Here is a 22,551-nt window from a genome sequence, read left to right on the forward strand (position 1 = left end):
ATGGCACTCCTTCCCTCTGCTAGCCTGCAGGTCACCCCTGGGCAAAAGGTAGCACTTGCTTTGCCCCCCCTGCCCCCCCCCCAATTAAGGTCACATGAAGCCATGTGAACTGAAGGTAGATGGTAGAATGAGCAACTGATCCATTTCAAAAGTCCTGGTTATGTGACCACTGACGCCAGGTAGACAATCTCTGAAGAATATTGATAATGGCTGGGATCACCCGACTTTTACTGCCCAAAAAAAGGCAATGGTGAACTACTCCTGTAGATATCTTAGCGAAGAACAATCATGGTCATGGAATGACCACGATCACCTACATCTTATGACAGAGCACATAATGAACAAATGATATTACCAACAATGGTCAGAACGCTCATATTTTGTCAGGTGAGCGTTGGCTTGGATTAGTTGTGTTTAAAGTTCAAAGTTTGACTATCTACGTTCAGACTCTTGAATGGACATCTTGTACGATAAGATAGACTCTTGGCCTCACAATCTACCTCATAAGGGTCTTGCACTTTATCGTGTACTTGTACTGCACTTTCTTTGTAGCTTTTATGCTTTATTCTACATTGTTAATGATTTCCTTATTTTAACTCGGTCTACTATGTAATAATTTCATCTGTGTCAAGTTTTTCACTACGTCTTGCTATATGTGACAATAATGAACCAAACCAAAAAAATCCTCCTCATTAAAAATCTTTGGTTACTAATTAAAATAGTGATGTGAGATACTGGCATCATCTATGGTGCTGATCTTTTGATAGAAATAGTGCTATGTTTGCTGGTTACTGAACTGATTTAGTTCAACCTACCAGCCCACCCACCATCAAGGACATACTGTATATACAGAAAGGTGCTGGATAAAGGCCAGAAACATCATGAAGGATCCTACCCACCCTGCTCATGGACTGTTTGCCCCACTTCCATTATGGAGTAGGCCATGTGACATCCACGCCAGGGCCACCAGACTCAAAACCATTGTAGTAGACACAAAAAGCTGGAGGAGCTCGGCAAGCCTTGCAATATCTTTGGAGAAGGGTAAACAGTTGACCCAGTAAACAGTCAAGATGAAACATCAGAGTTAGAAGGTAGAGGGAAGTGAGGAAGAAGTACAAGGTAGTAGGTGATAGGTGAAACCAGGAGAGGGGATGGGATGAAGTAAAGAACTGGGAAGTTGATTGATGTAAGAGATAAAGGGCTGGAGAAGAGGAAATCTGATAGGAGAGGACAGAACCCGTGGAAAAAAGGGAAGGGTTAGTAAGGAGATACTGTGAGAGAGAGAAATGGGAACAGGGACTGGTATAAGAGAAGTGAGGGGCTTTATCAGAAGTTCAAGAAATGGATGTTCATGCCACCAGGTTGGAGGCTACCCAGGCGGAATATAAGGTGTTGTTCCTCCAACCTGTGTGTGGCCTCTTCATAGCAGTTGAGGAGGCCATGAACTTCTGATCTCTTTGTTCCAGTCCTGATGAAGGGTTTCGTCCTGGAACGTCGACTGTTTACTCTTTTCCATTGGTGCTGCCTGGCCTGCTGAGTTCCTCCAGCATTTCATGTGTATTACTTTGACTTGCAACATCTACAGATCTTCTCTTGTTTGAAACTCAAAATCAGTTAACTCCCCCCAAGCAGGAAGACTGATCAACTCCTCCACCCACTAATGCACCCCTGCACAGCCCCCACCACCACTACTTAACATTTCCTGTTGGTCACCTTAAGTACAGACACTCATGCCTGGTGTCACTTTATGGATATACAAACAATTGGTGTATCTAATATATTTTATGTATTCATAATTATTGCACTTTTTTAATTATTCTGTTCTTTATTGTGTTTTTGTGCTGCAACAGATCTGGAGTAATAATTATTTTGTTCTCCTTTACACTTGTGTACTGGAAATTACATTAAACAATCTTAGATTGTGATTGAAATCTTCAACTTGAACAAATTCCTGAGAAACTTACAAATTCACTAAAATACAACCAACGTGACCTGCTTTTGACAGTGCTGCCTGTTATAAGTAGCAGGTATGAGAGTCCTTGGAACATTGAGATTATTTTGTTGAAGAAGTCAGCATGTACAAAATGGATAGTTGTTACAGGAGCAGTGATACACTGCTGTGCCTATCAGTCAGTCTGCTCTGATGTTAATTCACTTTCCCCAGACTGTCAGACACAATAATTGCCTTTCACTGAGTCCTCAAATGGTGGTTATCAGTTTTTATGCTGTGAGCTGATGCCCACTTAGGACTGAGACTTCCCAGACACATTTCTACACTGGCAGAGATTGGAGTCTCTTAAATCAACTGTCTGGAAAGTGCTTCTTTTGTTAACATCTAGTAGTGTTTGTACTTGTGGAGCATCTTGTTGCAATTAAATGCTTCGATTGGATCTACCTCGGGACCAAAGTCGATACAGGGAAGCTAATAAAATGCTGAATGACAGTGAAGTCAAAGTCAAGATGTCTATAAGGAGTTTGTATATTCCCCCCCTGACCATGTGGGTTACTGCCTGGCGTTTCGGTTTCCTCTCACATTCCAAAGCCAGACGGGTTAGTATGATAATTGGTCACATGGGCGTAATTGGGGGGTGCAGCCTCATTAGGCCAGATGAGCCTATTTATTAAATAAATAAATAAAATAAAATTACTTGCATTGCTGTCAATGGAAAGTATCTTGTCTAAAGTGCCGATCTGTATAGGTGAAAGATAAAGGATCAAAGATCAACTTTACTTACCATAACATGACATATATAAGAAATTTGTTCTGCCGTTTCGGTGTGACCTGCAATAAAATAACATTCAGCATTTATAATAATATCGCTTAAAAATAAAATTAGAAGTACAGATATGGAATAAAATGTTGGAGGAACTCAGCGGTCAGGTAGCATCCATGGAAATGTATACGGTCGACGTTTCAGGCTGAGACCCTTCTTCAGGACTGAAAAGACACCAGAGTAGAAAGATGACGGGAGGAGAAAGAGATAGCTAGAAGGTGCTTGGTGAAGCAAGGTGGGTAGAAAAGAGAAAGGGCTGGAGAGGAAGGAATTTGATAGGAGTGGACCATAGGAGAAAAGGAAGGAGGTGAGGACCCAGGTGCAGATGATAGGCAGGTGAGAAGAGGTAAGAGGCCAGAGAGAGGAATAGAAGAAGAGAGGTGGGAGAAGGAAATTTTTTTTACCAGAAGGAGAAATCAATATACATGCCACGACGTGGGAGGCAAACTTAGCGGAATATAACATGTTGCTGCTCCACCCTGAGCGTGACCACATCTTGGCACAAGAGGAGGAGATGGACTGCTATGTCGGAATGGGAATGGGAATGTGTTTAGCTACCAGGAAATTCCACTTTTGACGGATGAAGAGGAGGTGCTCGATGAAGTGGTTCCCCCAATTTATATTGGGTCTTACCAATGTACAAGAGGCTGCTTTGGTAGCACCAGACAGATTAAACAATTCCAGCAGATCACAGGTGAAGTGTTGCCTCACCTGGAAGGACTGTTTGCACCCCTGAAGGGAAGTGAGGAAGAAGTATGAACAGGTGTAGCATTTTGGCCACTTGCAGGAGTAAGTGCCTAGAGGACCATGGACAAGGGAATGATGGATGGAGCGATCCCTGTGGAAAGTGTAGAGAGTGGGGGGTATGTTTGGTGGTAAGATCCCTTGGACAATGGTGCAAGTTACAGAGAATGATGTGTTGGATGCAGAGACACGTGAGATGGTAGGTAAGGATAAGAGGAACTCTGTCACTGAAGAGATATCTGGAAGATGAGGAACTTGTCATTATCACCTGTCTTCCCTATATTTCCATGGTTTCTGGAAGGATCACCAGGATCCTGAAGAAATGTGAGATTCATACCATCTTCAAACCTATTTGGAAGCTCAAATCCCAGGTTACGTGGGAGAAAGATGACCTGGGACTCGGGACAGCTGGCAGTTACAGGACTCGCTGTGAATGCGGAACAGTGGATATTGGCTCAGCAGAACACATGGTGCAAATCCACCTTAAGGAATATAGGAGGTGTATCCGTTTGGGGTACCCGGAGAAATTGCCAGTAGCAGGACGTTGTGTTCGCAATGGCCGTAGGTTTGACTGTGACGGCACAGAACTGTAGTGCTGCGCCAGTGTCTTCTGAGACTGCCTGGAGAAGGAAGACATTGAAATAAAATTAGAGAGAAAGAATTTTTGCAAGCTCTAAGCAAGAACTGGAATTCAATTGTAAACAAGGTGGAACAACAGAAAGCTGATTGTTTGAGGACTAACCAATCAGGAGGGACCAACAATGTGGTTATATATAACACTGGAGTAGACATGCCCAGGCATCACCCCTGATGAAGATGGCAGAGTCTGTCGTCGAAACATCAGTTAAAATTGATACCAGTAGCCGACCAGAAACCCGAGAAATATACTTGCTGGTAAAGCACATAATCAGTTTTCACATGAAGCTAGATTTACATGTAAAATATCCAAGTTTTGTACACAACATGAGTAAGCAAAGTTTTAAAGTATGCGAGAAGATTAATATCAGCTTAGAATTCTTTAAATTACCAAGACTGGTTAAACACTGTACTGATAATCAAGAATAAACTTTTACATAATATTAACACAAAATATTGCTCAGATAGCATTCTCCTTTATGAACTAAAACAACATTTACAGATAATGATTTTGATGGTGCAAATGAAAGAAATGTGAAAGGACTGTGCCTACGACGTTCAGTCTGGCTGAAAATCTCAATGAAAACAAAATGGAGTGCCCTCCTGCTGTGATCCAGCTGAATTTCAAATGAAAATCAGCAGGGCTATTACTTAAAAAATAAAAGCCTGAACAAATATGTATGTTTTTATTTTTATCAGCTACATATAAGTCAAGTCACTAATCCTATTACAGATATACATCTAACAGAAGATAGAGGAAGAAATGGTTCTCATCTGAGGAGAAACATCTGGTTCACATTCCTGGTTGTGTTAGTGATGGGTTGGGTCTTGTCACATTTCTCTGATCTTCATCACCCGGCTCACGCATTTTGTCTTGTTCCTTTTCTGTTTCCATCACAGCTGGTCTACGGGCAAGTGGGATGAGTGCAGCAGGTCCTGCGGGGGAGGGGAGCAGACCCGCCAGCTCCAGTGCTTCCGCAAGGTGGCCTTCCAACACGACCAGGCCGTGCCTCACTCCATGTGCCCCATGGTAACACCCCCTCAAGTACAGCCCTGCAACGTCCACGATTGCCCTCCTGAATGGAGCACAGGACCATGGACCCAGGTAAACCACATAGTGCCCACCTATCCATATTTGTCTTTTAGAGACTCATTGAGACTGGATGCTAACAATTTTGCAGCATGAATGTGGGTGGGATTCTATTCTAGCCCACCAAACATGGTACTTCCTTCTTTATTAATCCATTGGCCAACATGTATTGCCCATCCATTCTTCTGCTAACAGATGGTGAATCTGTGGAGCTTGTTGCCACCAAGTCGCCAGGTGTCGTTAAGGCAAAGATTGATAGGTCCTTGATTGGGTACAGGGTTAAAGGTTATGGGGAGAACACAAGAGAAAGGAGCAAGAAACAGCCATGATTGAATGCCAGAGGAGACATAATGGACTAAATGGCCAAATTCTGCTCCAATATCTTATCTATTATTCTTCTTGAGAAGCTGATAGTGAGCTATCTTTCTGAATCTCTTTTGTCCTTGAGCTGATGGTACTCTCACAGTGCAGTTGGGTAGATTCAGGCTTTGTGACCCCTTGTGACCGTGTCAGCCATCAAATACCTCATCCACCTGCAGTAGCCTGTAGTCTAATCTGCCTATTAACAAGCTCGTTCAGATACTCCTTAAATGGTGTGAGGGGATGTGCTCTTTAGGGCCAGGTTTATCATGCCACATATGCAATACATCGTCTGCACATCCAATATTGTAGATGGATGAAAGCTGCCTTATGACTCCATGGGCCAAGGCATGATTCTAAACTTGGGCATTACCTGGCTGGAGTTAGTACATTCTTCCCCAACCTGAGTTCCCTTCAGGTCCTCAGCTTTCCTCCCACTTTCTGAAGAAATACTGATAGTTTGATCGAATATGGCTTTTGGTACCTAAATGTAGATTAGTTGCAAAAGAGAAAAAAAGGGAAGAACAGACACGAGGGAAAGTGATGGAGAACAGGGGCACGAGGGAAGGTGAAGGGAGAACAGGGACACGAGGGAAGGTGATGAGAGAACATGGACACGAGAGAAGGTGATGGAGAACAGGGACACGAGGGAAGGTGATAGAGAACAGGGACACGAGGGAAGGTGATGGAGAACAGGGACATGAGAGAAGGTGATGGGAGAACAGGGACACGAGGGAAGGTGATGGAGAACAGGGACACGAGGGAAGGTGATGGGAGAGCGGACACAAAAGGGAAGGTTATAAGATTATTGTTTGCAGAGCTGCAGAGATATCACACAAGATGGATGAAGGTAATGGGTTGGCTCTGCTTAGATTTGGCATAGACTCAGTGGGCCAAATGGTCTCCCTCCATGTCATAATAAGCAAGTAGTAAGAAAATGCAAACCTGAAATAGATGAGACTACGTGCACACGTCCATAAGCAGAAAGTACCTCTCATACTGATAACACTAATGGCTAAATATGGTTTCACACCATGGAGTAATCGAGCTGTACAGCATGAAATAGGCCTTTGGGCCCAACTTTCCTTGCCAGTTGTGCTGATTGTCCAAAGACACACACTTAACTTTTTAGGAACAGCTTATTCCCCTCTGCTATCAGATTTCTGAACAGTCCACACATACTACTTTGCTATTCCTTTTTTGCATTTTTTTCTTGCAACTTATTCATGTTTTGCTCTGTACTGCTGTCACAAAAACAATGAACTTCATGAGATATGTCAGTGATAAAAAACCAGATTCTGATGCTGAAAACAAGACATTAGAGTAGAAAAAACCTGTCAATTGTAGCGCATGAGGGGGCCTGAGGTGTTTCATTGCTGAGGAAGGATTAGGGTTGTACAGGTTGGTTCAATAGCCTGATTGATGTAGGAAAATAGCTGTTCGTGAACCTGGTGGTGTTGGGCTTCAGGCTTCTGTACCACTTGCCCACCAGTAGCAGCAAGAATAGGACATGGTCTAGATGGTGGGGATACTTGACGATAGATGCGGCCTTCTTGTTGCAGTGCCTCCTATAGATGCTGACAAGGGTGGGGATGACTATGCTCATGATAGACCAGGCTAGGTAGACAAATCCCTATCAACTCCTTAGAAAGATGTGACATAAGGATTGAAAGATGTAGAACCCTTGTGGATAGAGTTAAAAAACTGCAAGGTAAAAAGCCCTTGATGGGAGTTATATACAGGCCTCCCAATAGTAGCCAGAATGTGTGATATAAACTTCAACAGGAAGTAGAAAAGGCATGCAAAAAAGGCAAAGTTATGATAGCAATGGCGATTTCAATGAGTTGAATTGAATTGACTTTATTACTTACGTCCTTCATATACATGAGGAGTAAAAATCTTTACATCTCTATCTAAATGTACAATATGCAATTTATAGTAATTTGTAATAAATAATATGTACAACATGGCAATCAATATAACATTGACATACAATTGTAACAGCATGAATTAATCAGTCTGATGTCCTGGTGGAAGAAGCTGTCCCGGAGCCTGTAGATCCTGGCTTTTATGTTGTGGTACTGTTTCCCGGATGGTAACAGCTGGAACAGTTTGTGGTTGGGGTGACTCGGGTCCCCAGTGACCCTTCGGGCCCTTTTTATACACCTGTCTTTATAAATGTCCTGAATCATGGGAACTTCACATCTGCAGATGCACTGGGCTGTCTGCACTACTCTCTGCAGAGTCCTGTGATTGAGGAAAGTACATCTCGCATAGCAGGCGTTGACGCTCTCAATTGTACCCCTGTAGAAAGTTCTTAGGATTTGGAGGCCCATACCAAATTTCTTCAACTGTCTGAGGTCAAAGAAGCGCTGTTGTGCTTTTTTCACCACACAGTGGTGTGTGCAGACGACATGAGATTCTATGTGATGTGTATGCTGTTCACCCTCTCAACTCCAAATCCATTGATGTCAATGGGGGTTGTTCTGGCAGACTGGCAAAATCAACTTTGTGCTGGATCCCAAGAGAGGGAATTTGTAGAATGCCTCCAAGCTGGCTTTTTAGAGCGGCTCGTGGTGGGGAATGGAAATATTGATTTGGGTACTGTGTAATGAACTGAGTTTGATTAGGTAGGGAGTTTAAGGAAAAGGAAACCAGTGATCATAAAATGATAGAATCCACCCTGCAGTTTGAAAGGGGAAAGATATAAGTCAGATGTATCAATGTGAAGGGAATTACAGAAGCATGAAAGAGGAGCTGGCCAAAGTTGATTGGAAAGGGACACTAGCAGGGACAAAACAACAATTTCTGGGGGTAATTTGAAAGATGCTGGATGGATACATCCCAAAGATGAAGAAGTATTCTAAAGCGAAGATGAGGCAACCATAGCTGACAAGGGAAACTCAAAACAGCATAAAATCAAACGAGAGGTCATATAAAATAGCAAAAAAAACTCATGGGAACGTAGAGGATTGGGAAGCTTTTAACAAACAACATAAGGTAACAAAAAAAGCACAAGGAGAGGAAATGTAGATATGAAGTGAAGCTAGCCAATAATATAAAAGAGGATATCAGAAGTTTTTCTTATATAAAGGGCAGAAGGGAGGTGAGAGTGGATATTGGATTGCTGAAACATTATGCTGGAGAGGTAGCAATGAGGGATAAAGAAATGGTGGAGGACCTTAATAATTATTTTATGTCCGTCTTCACTGTGGAAGCCACTAGCAGTATGCTGGAAATTCAAGAATGTCAGGGGACGAAACTGTTTGTTGTTACTATTACTAACTAAAAGGTGCTTAAAAGAAGGAAGAGGTCTGAAAGTAGATAAGTCACCTGGATCAGATGGACTACATCCCAGGATTCTGAAAGAGGTTGCTGAAGAGATTGTGGAGGCATTAGTCATGATCTTTCAAGAATGACAAACAAGAGAAAATCTGCAGATGCTAGAAATCCAAGGAACACACACAAAATGCTGGAGGAACTCAACAGGCGAGGCACCATCTATGGAAAAAATTCCAATCGATGTTTCGGGCCAAAACCGTTCAGCAGGACTGGCACTTTGTGTCTGTTGCTCATCTTTCAAGAATCACTAGATTCTGGAATGGTTCCAGAGGACTGGAAAATTGCAAATGCCACTCCACTCTTTAAGAAGCGGGGGGGGGGGGGGTTGGAGGGGCAGGCAGAAGAAGGAAATTATAGGCCACTTAGCCTGACTTCTGTGGTTGGGAAGATCTTGGAGTCCATTATTAAAGATGAGGTTTTAGGGTACTTGGAGGCACATGATAAAATAGGCATGATTTCCTTCAGGGTAAATCTTGCCTAAGGAATCTGTTGGAATTATTTGAGGAAAAATACAAGCAAGATAGACTAAAGGAGAGACAGTGGATATTGCTCACTTGAATTTTCAGAAGTCATTTGACAAGGCGCCACACATGAACCTACTTAAGAAGATAATAGCCCATGGTATTACAGGAAAGATAATAGCATGGATAAAAGATCAGCAGTCTGTCAAGAGGCAAAGGGTGGGAATGAATGAGGCCTTTCCTGCTTGGCTTCCAGTGATGTGTGGTGTTCCCCATGTTGGGACCACTTCTCTTCAAGTTATATGTAAATGATCTGCATGATGGAATTGATGGCCTTATGGCTATTAATATGAAGATCTCTGGAGGGGGGCAGGTTGTATTGAGGAAGCAAGGAGCCTACAAAAGGACTTGGGCGAATGGGCAAAGAAATGGCAGGTGGAATATAGTGTCAGGAAGTGCATGGTCATGCATTTTGGTAGAAGGAATAAAGACATAGACCAGGTGTTCCCAATTTTTTTCAATGCTATGGACCCTTCTAAACGGGGAGAACAATCAAACAATCTGAGGTGCAAAGGAACTTGGAAGTTGTGCTGAATTCCCTGAAGGCTAGTGTGCAGGTGGAGTCTATGGTAAGGAAGGCAAATACAATGTTGGTATTCATCTTGAGATGACCAGAATATAAAAGCAGGATGTAATGTTGAGTCTTTACAAGGCACTGGTCAGACCCCGCTTGGAGTATTGTGAGCAGTTGTGGGCCTCTTATCTAAGAGAAAATGTACTGATAGTGGAGAGGGTCCAGAGCAGGTTCATGAGAATGGTTCTGGGATTGAAAGGGTTAAAGTGTGAGAAGCATTTAATGACTGTGGACCTGTACTCGCTGGAATTTAGGAAGATCTCAGTGACACCTATTGAATATTGAAAGATCTGGATAAGGTGGATGTAGGGAGGATGTTTCCTGTAGCGGGTGAATCAAGGACCAAAGGGCCATGCATTTAGAACAGAGATGAGGAGGAATTTCTTTAGCCAAAGGGTAGTGAATCTGTGGAAGCCATTGCCACAATCGACTGTGGAGGCCAAGTTACTGAGTATATTTAAAGCAGAGGTTGATAGGTTCTCGAATACTGAGGGCATCAAAGGTTATGGGGAGAAAACAGCAAATGGGGTTGAGAGGGGTAATAAATCAGCCATGAGTGGACTGATGATCTTAAATGTGCTCCTGTATCTTATGGTATTCACTAATCTCTGCAGCCTATGCTCTGGAATTGCTTTACCAAGCTGTGATGTAACCAGTCAGAACACTTTCAGTGGTGCATCTGTAGAGATTATTTGGTAACTTGCTGAATCTAGCTGGCTAAATGAACAAAATTGCCCTCCTTCTGGCTGTGTATCTCTTGAGAGACACATTTCCTTATGAAGGGCTTGTAATATTTTACAACTGCTTCAAAAGTATCCTCGGATCAACACTTGTGTGCACGTCCTGCTGCAGACAACTTTTTTTTAAATAAGAAGAAGATAGGCCTTATTTGTCACGGGTACCTTGAAACAACAAATTATGCAGTGAAATGTGTCACTTGCATCAGCGATAAACACAGTCCAAGTACGTGCTGGGGACAGCCCTCAAGTTTTGGCACGCTTCTGGCACCCAGATGGCATACCCACAACTTACTAAAACTCACCCATGGGTCATTGGAATGTACAAACTTTTACAGACAGCGGTGGGAATTGCACCCATCTCTGGCACTGTATTGTACTGCGCCACCATGCTGCCTTTTTTAAAATTGTCCATAATTGCAAAAATTCAATGGTTACACATATTTTTATTGTATATTCAAATTGAATTGCCAATGCCTCAACTTCCATAAGAGTTTGCAAAGATTTGACATGACTTCTAAAACTTTGACACACTTCTATAGACGTGTAGTCGAGAATATATTGACTGGCTGCATCATGGCCTGGTGTGGTAACACCAATGCCTTTGTAGGGAAAATCCTCCAAAAAGTAATGGATACAACCCAGTCTATCATGAGTGAAGCCCGCTCCACCATGGAGCATGTCTACACAAAACATTGTAACAGTAAAGTAGCATCCATTATCTGGAATCCCCACCACCCAGGACGTGCTCTCTTCTTTCTGCTGCCATCAGGAGGAAGGTACAGGAATTCAGGGCCCACACCACCAGGTTCAGGAATAGCTATTGCCCCTCAGCCATCAGGCTCTTGAATCGAAGGGAATGACTTCACTCAACTTCACTTTATCATTGAGATGTTCCCACAACTAACGCACTCTCTTTCAAGGACCCTTCATCTCATGTTTTCGATATTTATTGGTTGTTTGTTTATTATTATTCTGTCTTTCTTTTTGTGCTTGCACAGTGTGTCTTTTGCACACTGGATAAACGCCCAATATGGTGTTGTCTTTCACTGTTGCTGTTATGGTTATTAAACTATTATGGAGTTATTGAATATGCCCACAAGAAAATGAATACCAGGGTTGTATATAGTGACATATATGTACTTTGATAATAAATTTACCTTGAATTTTTGCAGAGAGCCAGGAATTTACAGACATCTTCCCTGGAACTATGAGAAAAGGACAGAAAAGTTCAGGCCCTATGTAAAATAGACCCTTAACTATGCTCTGAAATGTCCTAACACGTTATTCAATTCAAGGGCATGTCAGAATGGACAAAGCAAATGGATTTGCTGGTGGCTTCCTCATATCCCGAGTGTACAAAAATAAACTTAGTTCAAATCGGATTTGGAAATCCCTTTGTACGGACGTATTCTCCTGTAATAGAAGCCTTTTTTGGATGCATTCCAACACTTACAAACAGCTTTTCATTTCCTATTAGACATTTGAATAGAGCTGAAAGGAATGAGGCTTCTCTGAAAGCACTTTGTTATTCTTTCACACAATGTTGCCGCCCTCTGAAGGTTGTATTAAGGATTTCACTTGCTCTTCTGACAGCAGTAAACTAAACCACACCTGTTTAGATCTGGTGAGATGTTAGAACATTGCGATTTGCAATTTACTACCCGCCAGTGATTTAGAGCTCCTGTCTCGGGACGATCATGTTTCAGTCACAGTCATCATACAACCTGTGGGTCCTAATCGACTTCATTTGCCAAGAAGTCACATGCCTGAACAAGGATACTCTAAACTCCACACAAAAGTAATCCTACTGGCAATTCTTTTATTCACTTAGTGCATTGTACAACATTTCCAGTCTCAGAGTTACTAGGAGGAGAATAGGCGGGAGGACTGGAAAAGATGTATTGGAAAGAAAGTGATCTATTGGAATGGTAACAGAAATGAGCAAATCTAACTTTAAGGGCAGACTAAAAAGCCAATGGTCTTTTATGTAGACTACCAAACTTAATGGTGACCAGATACACTCTTTACCCTTTGGAAGGGTGAACACAACAAATATATACATAGGAGCCTCTGTAGACAGGGTTGCAAAGATAAGGGTCAATAATAAATTTGGTGTGAAGTTCTGGTGAAGCATCTTTATCCAGAGGGTAGAGAGGAGTGTAAAGGGAATTTAAAACACATTGCCTTTTATATATTAGGCATTAATTGAGTTGGGGTATGATCTTGAAATGGTACAAGACATTACTGAGGCTGAATGTAGAGTATTTTGTGCAGTTCTGGTCACCTACTTACAGGAAAGATATCAATAAACTTGAAAGATCATGTGAGCAAAAGATACAGGAGCAGAATTAGGTCATTTGGCCCATCGAGTCTGCTCCAACATGTCATCATGGCTGATACATTTCTCTCTCATTTCTCTCTCAGCCCCAATCTTCTGCCTTCTCTCTATATCCCTTCGTGCTCTGACCTATCAACAACTGCCTTAAATATGTCTAATGACCTGGCCTCCAAAGCCACCTGTGACAACAATTTTCACAGATTCACCACTCTCTGGCTAAAGAAATTCCTCCTTAATCTCCATTCTAAATGGAAGCCCCTCGATTCAGAGGCTGTGTTCTCTGGTCTTAGACTCTCTCACCATAGGAAACATCCTCTTCACATTCACTCTATCAAGGCCTTTCAACATTTAATAGGTTTCAATGACATCCCACCTCATATGATGAGCCTTTCAATCCCAGAGTCATTTTCATGAACCACCTTTGAACCCTCTCCAATGCTCAACAGTGCAGAGAAAGTTTCCCAGAATACTGCTGGGACTTGAGGACCTGAATTACAGAGAAAAATTAAGTAGGTTTGGACCTTATTGCCTGGCGTGCAGGAGAATGAAGAGAGATCTTACAGAGGTATATAAAATCAAAAGGGGTATAGATAGGGTGAATACATACAAGCTTTCTCCCCCTCCGGTTGGGTGAGACTAGAACTAAAAGTTATATATTTAGGGTGAAAGGTGAAGTATTTAAGGGAAACCTGAGGGGGAGCTTCTGAGAGGGTGGAACGAATTGCCAACAACACCTAAGTTTGGAGAGGCTTATGAAGGGCTATGGTCCGGGTACAAGTGGATGAGAGTAGACAGAAGATCAGGTCAGTATGGACTGGATGGGCAGAAGGGCCTGTAACTGTGCTGTAGTAGTCTATGACCTTACAACATGGCAAACCCAGGAACCAAGTCCATTCTTGTCACCTTGGTCTAAGTATGTTTTACTCAGTAATAATGTATTGTGTGTTTATTTCATTTGAAGAAGGTGTATTTTTTGAGATCCAGTGACCAGCCCCAGAATTAAGCACCCACTTTGAAAGCCACTTTGGAAAGTCTAAGCCCTCTCTGCACCTTCCTCCTTCGAGGAGGTGATAGGAACCTATGTGTTTGACAAGTATTTATGGTCATTTATACGGTGGTGTCAGTGAATAGTTGTTTTAGCTTGGACAAGTTGCACGTTCTGGCTCCTGATACAATCTTGTGGTCTGGACTGCCACCTGGAATTTAGCAATGAAGACCGAAGCTATAGAGATTGCCTTTGTCTTGATTTGAATACCTTTAGGCATAGTAATTTATCATTCGTTAATCTGGGGGAGGTGTGTTATTGCAATCCATATATCTGTAAATGCGGAATACTTCTTGCAAGGTTGAAAATGCGTGCTTGTTGGAAGTCTTGGATAGAGAACAGAAAACGCTAGGTATACTCAGCAGCACAGGAAGTATCACAGCAGGGGGAAGCCAGAAATAGCGTTAGAGGGCAGCAAAATTTCAAAGTCAAAGCAAGTTGATTATCAAAGTACATACAGTATATGTCACCATGAGATTCATTTTCTTGAATGAATTTAGAATTTAGGCATTTAGAATTAAATAAAGAAATACAACAGAATACAGAAATAAAGTTAGAATTTATTGGTGAAGCCATCATAAATTGGGCACCTCTGCACCACCTGCCACAAGTGGGACTTTCGGATGGCCCAGCTTTCCTGTGTTTGGCTCACATTCTTCTCATTGCACATAACAATCCAAGTGTCCTTTAAACGTTGTTATTGTGTCTGTCCCCAACTATTTCTTCTGGCACCTCGTTCCATTAACAAATCCTCTGTGTAAAAAGAAACCTCTCTCTCAAATCTTTGTAATCCTTGAAGTCCTTCGCCTCTTGCCTACTACAGCTGAACTGTGCCTGAATTTCATAGCTCTCTCTTTCCTCCATATTCCTTAAGGCTTCCAATTAAGAAAAAGAAACATCAGTCAGCATTGTGTCTGCAGGTTTTCTCAAAGCTGCTGCAGTGAAGGTGCATGTAAACATAGAGTTCTAGTACAGAGCATGATTTTGTCTTTGTTGTGTCTGTGCACAACTCTATATCAATTAAATAAAGGCACACATGCTGGAGATGGCTTTAACAGGTGTATTCACATTACAGTGAGAGAGAGAACAATGAACATGCTCAGACAACGGATCGGTATGTTGTGCTAAGGATGGGGGATGTCATTGCTCTGAAAGAAATGGATCCATACATTACAGTCTGGATAGTCAGAGAAGCAGTCTTTAAAGTGAGGTACTTATCTAAGTGGTGGCGAGGTGGAGGCACATCTCTGCCAAAGGAGCTGTAAGGCGCTCCTTCTCTCCGCTAGCCTGCAGGTCTCCTTGGGGCAAGGTGTAGCACCTGCTTAGCCCCCTCCCACCCTCGTATCAGGGTCATGTCAATCCATGGGAGCAGGTGGCGGATGGTCGTATGGGCGGCTGATGCATATCACAGTTCCTGGTTCTGTGACCACTGATGCCAGGCAGACAACCTTTGAACAGTATTGATAATGGCTGGTGTCACCTGTGTTGTAAAGACACGGCCCAGAGGAAGGCAAAGACAAACCACTTCTGTAGAAAAATTTGTCAAGAACAATCATGGTCAAAGACCATGATTGCCTGTCTTAGACACAGCACATAATGATAATGATGATGACTTGTCTGGGGCGTCCAGAGCTTTCCCATTGGTAAGGATAGATTTAAAGACATTGTACTGTGATTTCTGAATGGAAAAGAAGTTCCATAAGATCCTTTTCAATATTTTTGCCATAAAAACAAACAAGTTAAATTTCTGTAGTCCCTTATAATCTCAGGATACCAAAGAGTTTTACAGCCATTGAAGTCTTTTTGTAATCAGAAAGGCCTACAGACACTTAACCTGTTTCAGGAATAATGTTTGAAGGGAACTGCCAAACAGAATGTCAAAGAGAATTCCTTGCAGTTTCACAGGACCTATTTGTATTATCCAGGAGGAGAAACAAGATGTTTAGCTTTTTTTTACATTATACTTGAGAGCACCTCTGACAGTGTGGCACCTCCATGGCCTTTTGCTGTGCTGAAGTGCCAACCTGGCTGAGGAAGTCATTGGTATATCTGAAATGGAGGTTGATAGGTTGCTAATTAGTAAGTGTGTCAGAGGTTATGGGGAGAAGGTAGGAGAATTAGGTTGAGATGGGCAATAGATCAATGGCACAGTCGATTTGATGGGCCGAATGGCCTAATTCTGCTCCTATGTTTTGTGTTTTTGCAACCTGCACCTTCTCCAACTTCTCGCATTCTTTTTCCAGTGTTCCAAAACCTGTGGCCGGGGATTGAGAAAGCGCAACGTCTACTGCAGAAGCACAAACCCAACGTCGAAACCGCACACCGTCCCGGACAGCCTGTGTAGCCAGGAAACAAAGCCGAAGAATCAGGAGATGTGCGTGCTGCGGAGGTGCCCGAAGAATGACCGACTGAGGTGGATCACATCAGCCTGGGCGGAGGTCTGTCATTGCCTTACTGATAAGGGGGAATGTCTTTGCGACCTTGTGGATGATACAATCCCAGCAAGCAAGCTTGTCATTGGCATACATAGAATATACGTGCCATGAAATTCATCGTGTTGCAACAGCATAGCGTATTATAAACATGACAAACTTAAATTAACCTATGTTGTCATAGCATCACAGATAATAAGGGTTATTAAGGAGTTTTTTGCACGTTGGCCTTCATAAATCAGGGCAATACCGTGGTGTAGCAGTTAGTGCAGTCGCCTTACAGCATCAGTGATCGTGAATTGGCGTTGGATTCCTACTGCTGTCTGTTAGATGTTTGTATGTTCTTTCTGTGACCACTTGGGTTTCCTCCAGATGCTCTGGGTTTCTCCCACGCTCCAGAGTCATGCATTTAGGGTTAGTAAGTTGTGGGATTGCTATGCATGGTGACACTTACAAGAGCTGCCCAGTACAATCCAAGCTGATTTCGTATGATACAATTGAAGCATTTCACTGTATGTTTCGATGTACACGTGACCAAGCTAGTTGGGGCATGAGTACAGAAGTTGGGATGTTCTGTTGGAAGTTGTTTCAAATGTTGGTAAGGCTATATTTGGAGTATCATGTACAGTCCTAGTCACCCACCAACAGGAAAGATATTAATAAAAGTGAAAGAAAGAAAACTTAAAAGGATGTAGTCAAGACTTGAGGACTTGGAGTTATGTGGTGGTATCCAGTCTAACAGCAAGTGATTAGCTTAGTCATTTTTCTTGTGTATTCTTGTTGGACATTGGTAATATGGAATGCTGAGGGACCAGTTCATCGGTTTATTGGTGAACAGCAGGTGCTGATGGCAGGGGAGCTGCGTGGCCTTAGTCATAATAGGGACCAGACAGCAACCTGTGGTGTCCCCTGTCTGCAGCCGGCCAAGAGAGAGTCAGTGCTGCCCTCCAGTGTTCGCGCAGCAGAAGACAATCTATCATGTTCGACTGCAGACTGCTGCAATATTCATGGACTCAGGGATTTAGACTACATATTTTTGTGCGACTGTACTTGGCTAGTATCTTATACATGCTTGCTATCATATATGGAATGAAGGGGTTAACATATGAGCAGTGCTTGGCAGCTTTGGGGCTGTACTCACTGGAGTTCAGCTGAATGCTTGGGGATCTCATTGAAACCTACCAAATGTTGAAAGGACTAGATAGGATGGATGTAGAGAGGATGTTTCCTATGGTGGGGATATCCAGAACTAGAGCCCACAGCCTCAGAATTGAGGGGCAAGCTTTTGGATTGGAGGTAAGGAGGATTTTTTTTAGCCAGAGAATGGTGAATCAGTGGAATGCTCTGTCACAGACTGCGGTGGAAGCCAAGTCTGTGGGTATATTTAAGGCAGAAGTCAATTGTTTTCTGATCGGTCAGGGCATCAAAGGATAAGGTGATAGAGCAGGTGTATGGGAGTGGATAAGAACATAAGATATAGGAGCAGAAGCAGGCCATTTGGCCCAATCAATCTGCTCCGCCATTCAATCATGGGCTGATCCAACTCTTCTGGTCATCCCCACTCCCCTGCTTCTCCCCGTATCCTTTGATGCCCTGGGTAATCAAGAACCTGTCTATTTCTGCCTTAAATGCACCCAAAGATTTGGCCTCCACAGCCGCTCGTGGCAACAAATTCCACAGATCCAGGATCAGCTATGATGGAATGGTGGAACAGGCTTGATGGGCTGAATGGCCTAATTCTGCTACTATGTCTTATGGTCTTATGTCCTATATGTGCCTTGTGCAGTGTGTGCTGTTGGTGCTGTGTTCTGCACCAGAGCCCCAGAGGAACGCTGTTTCATTTGACTGTACTCATGAATGGTTGAATGACAATTAAACTTGAACTTGAAGCTAAAGCAGACATTCTAGTGGCTGCGCACAGTGGATAATTCGACGTGCAAGGATAAAAAAAAAACATCTTGACTCCTTGCAATAATCACAGTACTTCATCTCTGACATTGAGTTTTATAAATTTCAAGGGGAATATATTTCAGAAGCTGCGAAGTGTCATTGAAAATCAAAATGCCGAAATGGGAAACAGGAACTGAAATGCTGGAAACAGCCAGCAGGTCAGGCAGCGTCCGTGGAATGAGAATCAAGCTTCACGTCAAAGAGCCTTTATCAAAATGCACCACCACCTGTCTGCTGAGCATTGCCCAGAGGAATCAAAGACACATTCTAAACCTTTAAATGTATAAATCAGAATCAGATTTAGTATCACTGAAATAAGTCATGAAATGTGTTGTTTTGTGGCAGTGGTACAGTGCAAAGACATGAAAGTTATAATAAGAAGTGTAATAAAATAACATGGTGCAAAAACAGAGGTCGCATTCATGGGTTCATTGTCCATTCAGAAATTTGATGGCGGAGAGGAAGACACTCTTCCTAAATTATTGATTTCTTGTCTCCTGTACCGCCACCCTGATAGTAACAACGAGAAGAGGGCGTATCCTGGATAGTGAGGGTCCTTATTGACAGATGCCATCTTCTTGAGGCATTGCCTTTTGAAGATGAATTTGATGATGGGGAGGCTGGTGACGATAATGGAGCCAGCAGAGCTTAGCTGCAAATATTGAGAGGAAGAGGAGTTAATTATTTAAGGTTATCTTTATAGTGGATGTTAAAAATAAATTAGATTTTCTGTTTGCTCTGAAGTCAAATTCAATTAGCAGGGATTAGTTGGAAAGAGCCAAAGGAGTGAAGGTAATTTATAGGGTGACTTGGTAGTGTTGCGGTTAGCCCAATGCTTCACAATACAGGCGATCCAGGTTCAATTCCCACCGCTGCCTGTGAGGAGTTTGTATGTTCTCCCCAAGGTCCGAAGACATGCTGGTTCGTAGGCTAATTGGTCATTGTAACTTGTGCTGCGATTAGGCTAGAGTTAAATCAGGGGATTTCTGGGTGGATTTCGTGGCTTAAGGGCCAGAATGCCTGTTCTGCACTGTATCTTAATATGTAAATATCTATTCTATGCTGGTATGGTATGGTGGTATCACTGGCATTGCTGATTTCAACCACTTGCACTGACGGAGTCGACAATTTTCTTCATAGTTGCTTACTTCTCAACGGGAGGAGGAGGATAAATGAGCAGCAATAGGGATCTCTTTGCCATTTTATGTGCTGTGAATTTGTGATCATCTTTGAATGCTCTTTGCAGCACAGTACCTAGCAGTTATTTACTTGGAGATATGGCAGAGTAACAGGCCATTCTCGCCTAATGAGCCAGCACCACCCAATTACATCCATATGACCAATTTACCTATTTCAGCTTAATCCTATTACAGAACCAATGATTACCAATTGGAGTTCAGTTCCAGCCACCATCTATAAGGACTCTGTACGTTCTCCCCGTGATGATGTGGGTTACTTCCTGGTGCTCTAGTAGCTTCTCACCTCCCAAAGAAGTATGGGCTAGGGTCAGTAAGTTGTGGGCATGCACCACTTGCGAGCTGCCCCCAGCACATATTCGAACAATATTGGTCTTTGGCACAAATGGTGCATTTCACTGTGTGTTTCTATATTTCAATGAGACAACTGAAGCTAAATTTTTAATCTTTGATATATTACTTCTTGTGTAAAGCAGCACTTGTTTTTGCCTCACACAGTGCTCGGTGTCCTGCGGTCCCGGCATACAAAAGCGGGAGCTGAAGTGCAGCGAGAAAAGTCTGTCGGGAAAGTACGTCCCATTCCCTCAGAGGAGATGTCGACACCTGCCCAAGGCAAAAGTCGATCTTGAGCGAGCGTGTAACCTGGGTGTCTGCCCCAATCCTTCCATGAACCAAATTCTTAATAACGCCGCACCGGCATGGTACGCGTCGCCATGGCAACAGGTAGGAGGCCAAGGCCTGATGATTCAGGCCCAGAAACCGCAGTAAAGCCGTGCAATTAGATCCTGTGGCTCTTACTTTTCCTCAGTGTCATGTAATTGAATATTGTTTGCACTTGCAGTAAACTTTATTTGTCACTTTTGTGCTAGGTCACATTGTGCCAATCAGGAAACTTGTCTGATTATTCCTGTTATCGGTCAACTTTATGATCCCGACCCAATTTCTACATCTGGGATACGTAATGGTGCCATTTGCTGGGCAGTGCTGTTCATTGGATCATTGTGGGGAATCTTGGCAGTGTTATCCTGGGGTTGGCATTCCTTGGCTTTATCCCAGCAACCCAAGCATGTACCTGGACCCTTGGCTGGGTGCCAGTGTGAAACAACTTCATCCCTTCCTGCAGCACTCCTATCCCCCTGTTCTCAAACTTGTTTCCCAGTACCACATCCAAGGCCACTCTCAGCTTGATTGTTATTCTCAACTCCCTCCGTTTCACTCCATGTACAGTTGGTCCAACCTCCTCCAACATATACCGGTGGACTTCCTGTTGAAGATCTTTCAGGGGAACTGTTCATCTCCTACACCTCAATATAACACAAGCCTCCCCCTTGCTGTTTACCACCAAAGATGGTTAAAAATCAAAATATTGTGTTAGGGCTGGTGCTGAGATAAGAAAGGACCTGAAAATCCACAAAAACAGAATCAGAAAGGTCAAGAAGGGGCCACACTGCGGCCTCCATTGCGATTGTGGCTCCGACGTAGTTGTCTTTTTAATTTCATAGGGATGACTTTCGGGACGGAGAGGGAAATTATGGGTCAGGTTAGCATTTAGGGTCAAGGGTGTGCAGGAGTTAGAGGGCAAAACTCCACTCCAAAGTTGGATGTCTGTGTGAGCAGTGGACATGAGGGCTGGTCAGCCTGGAGTTTGGGGTCCTGTGATTGGCTAGTCCAGGTGTTAATACCGAAGGTCAAATCCCAAAGGTCGTGTAGAATTCCATGAAGTCAAAGGCTGGTGGCTGAATCCTGGAGACTGGACTGTCCTGGAGTCTGAGCACTGTTTGTGCAAGTGGTTTTGATGGGAGGTAAAGTGATGACACTGGTTGGTCAATATACTCTGATACCTGTCTTTTAGTATTTGCCAAGGAAAACTTACACCCGAGCAATGTTTCCTTTCACCTGGAGCTATGTGCCAAGCTCCCATGTGCATGTTCAGATGGTTATAAGAGATTAGGGAAGAGCTCCTCCCACTCTCTGCGCTGACAGACCTAATGGGCCTTCAGTCTCATAGTCAGTCCTTACACTCCAAACAAAACCAGATTGTCTTGTCATCGTCACTTTGTCGTGGACACTTACAGCAGTAGCTGTCCTCTAGCAATGTACTCATTTCAAACAGCCAGAGTACGTTAACAGTAATTAAAGGCAGGTCTGCATTTCTTTCCTTCTGTGCAGTGTACGGTAACGTGTGGGGGTGGAGTCCAGATCCGAACCATGCATTGCCTGCGGCAGGGGAGACCCTCGGTGGGATGCCTCATCCACCAGAAACCAGCCGTGTCGAGAGCTTGTAATACAGTCTTCTGTCCATCATCCAGGAAAGGTAAATCTCCTCTTGGGCGGCAGAGGCCCCAACGCTCTAGCAGAAGGATTGAGCCATCTGACAGTGTTTTGAATACAGGAGGAAAAGATTAGCTTTATTTGTCACATGTACGTTGAAACGTACAGTGAAATGTGTCATTCTGCATCAACGACAAGTACAGTATGTGCTGGGGCAGCCCGTAAGTGTGGCCACACTTCCAACGTCAACTTAGCATGCTCACAACTTACTAACACTAACCCACAGGAAACCGGACCACCTGGAGGAAACCCATGGGGTCACAGGGAGAACTGCAACAGCAGTGGGAATTGAGCCTGGATCACTGGCACTGTAAAACGTTACAGTAACTGCAACTCTGTCATACCGCTGAGGAAGGATTGTTAGACTATTGTGCATTGTGTAAATTTGAACTCCTTATCAGTGGTAGATGGGGCGGCATGGTAGTGTAGTGGTTAGCACGCTTTTGTGATCCGTGTTCATACCTGCCGCTGCCTGTAA

At 43.2% G+C, this 22,551-nt stretch overlaps 1 protein-coding gene across 2 annotated transcripts in view; it reads left to right on the top strand.

Moving 5' to 3' along the window:
- The window catches only part of adamts18 (ADAM metallopeptidase with thrombospondin type 1 motif, 18), a 309,638-nt gene that overhangs the window by 279,948 nt on the left and 7,139 nt on the right, over positions 1 to 22,551 (top strand). For both annotated transcript variants that reach the window (XM_059993277.1, XM_059993276.1), the window contains 4 exons: positions 5,055 to 5,259; positions 16,408 to 16,602; positions 20,241 to 20,465; positions 21,912 to 22,056. In XM_059993277.1, coding sequence (XP_059849260.1) covers positions 5,055 to 5,259; positions 16,408 to 16,602; positions 20,241 to 20,465; positions 21,912 to 22,056 — 770 coding nt within the window. The remainder of the gene's footprint in view (positions 1 to 5,054; positions 5,260 to 16,407; positions 16,603 to 20,240; positions 20,466 to 21,911; positions 22,057 to 22,551) is intronic.

Source organism: Hypanus sabinus, chromosome 17 (assembly GCF_030144855.1).
Source record: "Hypanus sabinus isolate sHypSab1 chromosome 17, sHypSab1.hap1, whole genome shotgun sequence".
Lineage (NCBI taxonomy): Eukaryota > Metazoa > Chordata > Chondrichthyes > Myliobatiformes > Dasyatidae > Hypanus > Hypanus sabinus.